We start from the raw sequence: 7,029 nt of genomic DNA on the forward strand, positions 1-7,029 counted from the left end.
TAGTGCTACAGCAGTTATCAGAGCTAACGGAGAACCAGGGCACGCCAGCAATTAGGAACCGAGGTAACAACTGGGTAAAGCCACAGCTGGGCAACAGCCAAAGAATAGCCGGGGAAATGCAGATCAACCCCCAGGGTGGTCTGGGATCCAATTTGACTTCTGAATGAAGCTAGTGGTGACTCTTTAAAAGGAAAAAGAGTCGGAATGACAGGGCAAGCCCAACCCTTTGGTAGAGCCCAATAGGGGAGGAAGTGAAGGCTCACGTGGTCAGCACAAGCCTGACACAGATTATTCACATGGTTCTGGAAACCCTGGGAAGCAAGGAGCAGAAGCAGCTCACTGAACGGCAGAGAGAGCCTGGGCTTCAGCCTCTCATGACAGTGTTAACTCTCTAGTTCTGTGTGATTCCCAGAAGGGACTAAGTTCAGAGGCTGGGGGTAGGGTGTCTACTTGGGAGGACCTCTCCATAACCAGCTGATGCGGAAGGCTTCCCAAATCCTGGGACAGTACCTGTATCTTGCATGAGTGCCAGGATAAGTGCCACCTTGCTCACCCTCAAAACTGAGCATCGTCAGAGCGCGTGAACCACCCACGAAGTACAGTTAGGTCAAGAGAAGGGAAGTCTAGATACCCTCAGCCCCTATCTTGCAGGTGATGGGGCAGAAGAAACAGGAACCGCATGTCAACCCACAAGATGGCCATCCTGGGTGGTTAAGGGATCAATAGTTACCAAGGGAGGACAGATAACAGGAAAGCAGACCTGCTGGCTGTGTTAGGGTGTCAGCTCAACCTGCGCCCTCCCTGTCAAGTTCACTGAGCCTGAAGGCCGTGCTCTCTAAGAAGCCTACCTGGTTGAGAAGCTGCATCTTGCCTGGCTCTGTAGCAAGCCCTCTGCTGGAACTCAGCTTGACCAGCCCCTGCCTGAGGGGGCTGCTGCTTGGCCGGAAACGAGCTTGCTGAGAGGCCTCCTGCCCAGCCGGGGCGCCGGCCACCTTCTGAGGATGCTCCCGCGTCTCTGGCCCCCAAGACAGAAACCTGGAGCCCATGGCTCTGATGGCCTCGTGCTCGCCCTCACTAGACATCCTGGAAGACTCAGCTGCCAGGCGGCAGACCACGCTGGCAAGGTCTCTGCACGGCCTGTCCCGCGCGCTCTCGGGCGGCCCTGGGCCCTCCGGCCGCCTGGAGAGCTTGAACATCTGCAGGATGTGCTGGTAGAACCTCTGGTCCTCAGAGTAGTCTTCACTCTCTGACTGCTCCTCGGCAGAGCTCTGCATGTGGGACAACTGGGGCGCCAGGAAGGGGCTGGGGTGCTGCTCCCTGGGTCCGGGGCCTAGCTCACCCACACCCCGCTCAGATCCCCGTGAGCTCTGCAGGTCCCACGGGAAGTTGGTCACCTCCCCCAGGACCTCAGAGCCCAGGTGTGAGGCCAGGCTGCTGCTGCTGCTCTCCAAGTCAGGCCCAAACCTGCCCAGCCTCCTGTCCTCTGCAGGGGGCTCCAGAGAGCCTGGGGGTGGTGTCTTCTCACTGGCAGGAGACCCTCGAGGGGCCTGCGAGGCGACTGCAGGGGCGCTCTGGGCTGGTTCTGAGACCAGGGTATCAGGGGGTATTAGCAAGAGCCCCTGAGGTGGACCTATGGCTGAGGCCCCTGGAGCCTCAGGGTCTTCGGGCTCTATTTTCTTGCTGCCCCAAGGGGCGTCCTTGTGGACAAGCTTGGAGACCTGTCCCATCCACAATCCCGGGGGCTCTCTCCTCCTCCTGCCCCTGCCCATGCTGCTCTCCTCCCCAGAAACGCCCTGCCAGCTCTGGTCTTCAGCTGGGCTGCTGACTAACAAGAAGGGCTTGCTCTTCCTGGCAGGCAGCATGGGGTCAGAAGAACAAAGGGACAGGGAGGGATCCTCCTCAGGGGATGGTGAGGGAATGGGGCTCTGGCCCTTGTCCCCCCCAGGGCCAGTGGAGCTCCGCTTGGCCATGTTATGGCTGTGCTGCTCCCCTTTCAGCTGCAGGCCCTTGAGGGCTTCCAAAAACTTCAAGTGGACCAAGGCTTGGCTCCTGCTCTCTAACACATCCTGCCCGTTCCGGAAGGGCCTGCTGTGGTCAGGGCCCAAAGCGCCAGGTTTCTGCTGTCTGGTCCTCATTTCCAGCTCTTCTATTTCAGGGTCTGAAAACCCCAGGTAGATTTTCTCTGTCGCCTGCTGGGGCTTCTCCAGACCCTGCTGATCACCTAATTCTGTCCTGCAGTGGGCTGGGGCCCTGCCTAAGATTTTCTCCACGTCGGCAAAGATCTGGTGGGTTCGGGAAGCTTGGCCCTTGAAGAGTGGCTGTAGCTTGCTGGGCAGGGAGCCCGTGAGAGACCTAGGGATGTCAGCCAGCATACGTGGGCTCTTCCCTTTCTTAAAGGAGCCCTCACTTCTAGCCTGCATCTCTTGGTCTAGGTCCAGATCAGCCAGCCCAGATGCTGAGAGAGGGGATGGGCCACGGAGAAAGGAGGAAGAAGGCAGAAGTCCCTGCTCAGGCTGTGTTTCCTAGATGGGTATATAAACAGGCAGAGAAAACTAAGACAAAGCGCTTCTGATTTCTACTTGCTACCTTAGCCCTTGGCAAACCCTTAGCAGAAACCCACCCTCCATTTAAAGAAAAACACAAACCCATGAGGGAAGAAAAGCTAAAAACTCCCTGAGCTTTGTTGTTTTCTGGGCCCTAGTTTCCTTATCTATAAAGAGGAGGTTCGATGAGATCAATGGCTTACAAACCTTGCGCCATGGAACCCACATATTGGTTCCGCCTGGTACCTTGGGGGCTGCTATAGTGGGCATATGACGGGGAACAGGCATCACCAAGACCCACACCCCCAGGTTCAACCAGAGCAGCTCCACTTCTTCTTTATCCACTGGCCCTCTATGGGAGAACTGATGTGAAGACAGGGTTCCATTGCTAACAAACGTCTGAAAATCACCAACTAGATTACCCCAAAGGTACCATCAAGCTCTCAATTCTGTGATTGGTTAATTTCATAAAATCCACCATCCTTATCAAGGACTATCAGAAAGAGTCTAAGAAGGGAGGAAAGAGGGGAAACATAAGCAGTGAACCGAGCCTTGGGAACTTGGACTAGGTCTTCTACCAAAGGCAAGAGTTGGCACTGCTCAAGAGAGGTCCACAGTCAGGGAATCTTGGGGTAGACAAAACCATAAAAGATCAACCACATCCTGCATTCACCCTAAACTCCACCCAGCTCTCCTGCAGAGAGCCCAAACCACCTGAGCCCGGTCGCCCACCTGGTCAGGCCTGCCCCTGGACAAACTGGTTTGCACCTGTCCTGAGCCCTAAGATCCAGACTGGCAGCCCAGGGCAGTCCACTTGCCCTCAGCTCCTGAAACCACAGGAGGAATCCTTTTTAACAGGGAGCTCCTGGAACTCAGTCACACACCCAGAGCTCAGTCTATTACCCAGCCCTCCACCCCAGAACCCTCACTTCATTCCCTCTCTCACCTTCAGCCATGGCAGAGCCTGCCCAGATGCTGATTATCATGTAAAATAGTCCGGGGTTAGTGAAAAGCCCATTATACATCTTTTACCTTTCAAACACATGCCATTAGAAAATTCAGCCTCTTTGGAAATTACCTGTTCTCTTTTCTCCACCTGGAAGAATGGACTTGCTGTCTTATTTCTCAGAACCATGATTAGTAATATTGGGGTGGGAGGGAGTAACTGTAGAGCTTGGAAATGATTAAAAGAGCTAAATTCATCAGCAACTATCCAATGTCAGAACTGACACCTTGCAAAGGAAGGAAGATGGAGGAAATCTTCACTGAGAAGTAAGCACCAGGCACCAGTGGGAAATAAAGACTATAAATAAGAGAACAAATCAACTCGACCATTAAGAGGGTTAAAATGGTACTCCCAGCGTTCCCCACTTGGCTGAACTGGGTTCCCAAGTCCCTCCCTCTCCTCAATGTGGCCCACCTGCCTCACACCTGGAGGGACAAATAGAATGATAATGGGAAAGATAACTTTCAACTCTGAGTAAAAAAGCTACTTGGGACCAAGGTGGTGACATTGCAATCAAATGTCAGTTATCCACCATGAACCGAGGACACCGGCAGCAAAGGCCATCCACAGGGCCAGATAAAGCCTCAAGCTTTTCTTTCTGGATCTTGAAGGCACTGATGTTCTGACAACTGAATTATGGCTCATCAGACATCTAGGAATTTGCACCACCGAGACACATGATGAACCCACACGAGGAAAGCCTGGCTCGGAAAGGAGAGGAGAGGCACTCGCTTCTCTGGGTTCTCTGGCCTCCACCAAGTGCTCCCTGTGCCCCCAACTCTCCAGAGGGGCAGACGGCGTCACTGCAAAACCCCATCCTCAGCAGGGCACTCCCTCACTAATCCTATTATGTCATATGTGCCTCCCAAGGGGGAAAAAGAAATTGCTTAGAGATAGTAACCACTTCTAGAAGCCTAAAAGGAAAATTTGCCAGAAGACAGGCATAATTCAGATGAGGCACTATCAAAAAGTTACTATATTATTGTCGTCATTCTTAACCTCCCAGCTGTAAACAGCTAGAGGTTCCCGATATGCCTCAGGTTTCAGGCCTGGCCTCTCTGAGAGCTGGCATCCACTGACTCACCAGGGGACTTCTGGAGGTCTCTTTGTCCTTCTTGTCTTTCTTTTCCTTTTTCTTTTTCTTTTCTTTCTTCTTAATGGCCCCAGGAGTCGACAGCTTCCCCCGCTCTTGGATCACCAAGTTCCGGTAGTGCTCATCACAGGGATGGTCCCACATGGACTGCCCGTTGGCAAAGTTGAAATAGTAAATATCACCTGTGATGTCCTGGCTGGGGATGAGCAGAGGTCACAAGTTAGTCCCTGCTCAGGTCCAAAGCTACACAGGAAAAAAAAAAAGAAGAAGAAAAATGGCGAGGAGGCAGAGAAGAAGGAAGAACTGTGGGGAGAAGGGGAGAGAGAGAAAAGAAGAGAGGAAAGGATTAACACAAAATTGAAGGGTAGGGACTTTCCTTATGGTCCAGTGGTTAAGAATCCGCCTTCCAATGCAGGAGACATGGGTTCGATCCCTGGTCAGGGAACTAAGATCCCACATGCCTCGGGGCAACAAGCCCGCGTGCCGCAACTAGAGAGAAGCCCGTGCGCTGCCACGAAGAGCCCGCACCATAACAAAGACCCAGTGCAGCCAAAATTAAAAAAATAAAAATTGACGGGTACCATTTGGCTAAGAATAAAGAGTTTCCTTAGATAGAAACAAAGGATTGGGATACCTAAGGACTTCTCTAGATGGAGACGTTTAATTGTTAAGGTTCCTGAGAATTCATGGTAGACTAGAGTAGGAATAAACTTTGTTTTAGATGGATAAATACAAACACTATGGTATCATGGAGATAAATTCTGGGATAGAACTTGCTTAATATTTTCATAAATGATCTGAAGAAAAAATATGCATTGTGATAGCTCTGATTTTGCAAAAGATTCTAAACTCATAAGAGGTGATAATCCAAGCTAGTGGGGTCAATCAACAATAAAAGAAAATAATGTAGAAGGTAGGTCTCAACATGAACAAATAAGCCGTTCATCCCACCCACCATTATCAGTAATCCATATATTGCAATATAATCCATATATTGCAATATAAAAGATGCAATACCCAGGAATAAATCCAAAGTGTACAAAATCTTCATAAAGCTTTATTGAAAATTCAGGGGAAGAAAAAAGAAAAAACAATTGGAGAGACACCCAGTGTTCCTGAATAGAAAGATTCAAGTCTGTAAACATGCCATTAATCCTCAAATTAATGTATAAATCCAATACAATCCCAATCAGGCTCCTTATGAAATTTGACAAGCTCAATCTTAATTCAAATGAAAGAGAAAATATGCAGTAAAACAGGAAAAATATCAGAGGTAAAAGATAAAAAGACATACAAGTGACCAAGAAGCACATGAGAAGATGCTCAACACCACTGAAGATTAGGGAAGTGAAAATTAAAACTACAATGAAATGTCACTTCACATCCATTAGCATGGCTATTATCAAAACAGCAGAAAATATGGGCATTCCCTGGCGGTCCAGCAGTTAGGACTCTCACTGCTAAGGGCCCGGGTTCGTTCGCTGGTTGGGGAACTAAAATCTCACATGCTGCAGGGCGTGGCCAAAAAAAAAAAAAAAAGCAGAAAATAACAAGCGCTGGCAAGGATGTAGAGAAACTGGAACCCTGGTGCACTACTGGTGGGAATGGAAAATGGTGTAGCCACAGTGAACACAGCATGACAGTTCCTCAAAAAATTAAAAATAGAATTACCACTTGAACCAGAAATTCCACCTCTGGAGGCATACCCAAAAGAATTGAAAGCAGGGATTCGAACAGACATTTGCACACCAATGGTCACAGCACCACTATTCACATAGCCAGACGGAAAGAGAAATTCTCAGGTGCCAGAAACAAAAAGAAAACATGAAACCTGAATAATAAGTCCATGAACTGACAGGTCAAAACTGGTATCTGACCTGGATATAGGCCTGTGGAACTTGGGCTTTAATGCCAGTTTAGAACAAAATGTGGCCTTAGGCCTTCGTGAATTTAGGAACTGGAAATGAGACACTAGGTGTATCTGGGGTCCTTCGGGCTGTTCCCTCCATGAATAAAAGGACCTAGGTCATGGAAGCAGCAAGGAAACATGTCAGGTTCTAGGTGGGGAAAATAAAATTTAATGAAAAACTGAAACCCCAAGACACATGTAGATATATAGTCCAAAATGTGGTAAGGGAACCCCAAGTCAGGAAACTAATGGAAAAATTTAGTCCTAAACCACTGAAAACTCCTTGGCAGAAACCACTGTAAAGCCACTCAACAACCTAGGAATGAGACACTCACAGAAAATAACCTCTGCTGAAGATGAATTCACAAAATGCACAATAACTAATTATAGAGGAAATGTGAGCATACTTTTCGCCATGAGGGAAAATCAGTAACACAATGAAAAGAAGAACTGAGAGAGTAGAACAATCAAAAGAAGA

General features: G+C 49.2%; 1 protein-coding gene across 1 annotated transcript in view; it reads right to left on the reverse strand.

The window, feature by feature from the left end:
• Positions 1-7,029, reverse strand: part of CEP164 (centrosomal protein 164) — a 68,585-nt gene that overhangs the window by 41,187 nt on the left and 20,369 nt on the right. The window contains exons 3-4 of the mRNA XM_065881671.1: positions 4,630-4,838; positions 849-2,455 (exon numbers count right to left, since the gene is read on the reverse strand). Coding sequence (XP_065737743.1) covers positions 849-2,455; positions 4,630-4,838 — 1,816 coding nt within the window. The remainder of the gene's footprint in view (positions 1-848; positions 2,456-4,629; positions 4,839-7,029) is intronic.

The sequence above is a fragment of the Phocoena phocoena genome, chromosome 8 (assembly GCF_963924675.1).
Source record: "Phocoena phocoena chromosome 8, mPhoPho1.1, whole genome shotgun sequence".
Taxonomy (NCBI): Eukaryota; Metazoa; Chordata; class Mammalia; order Artiodactyla; family Phocoenidae; genus Phocoena; species Phocoena phocoena.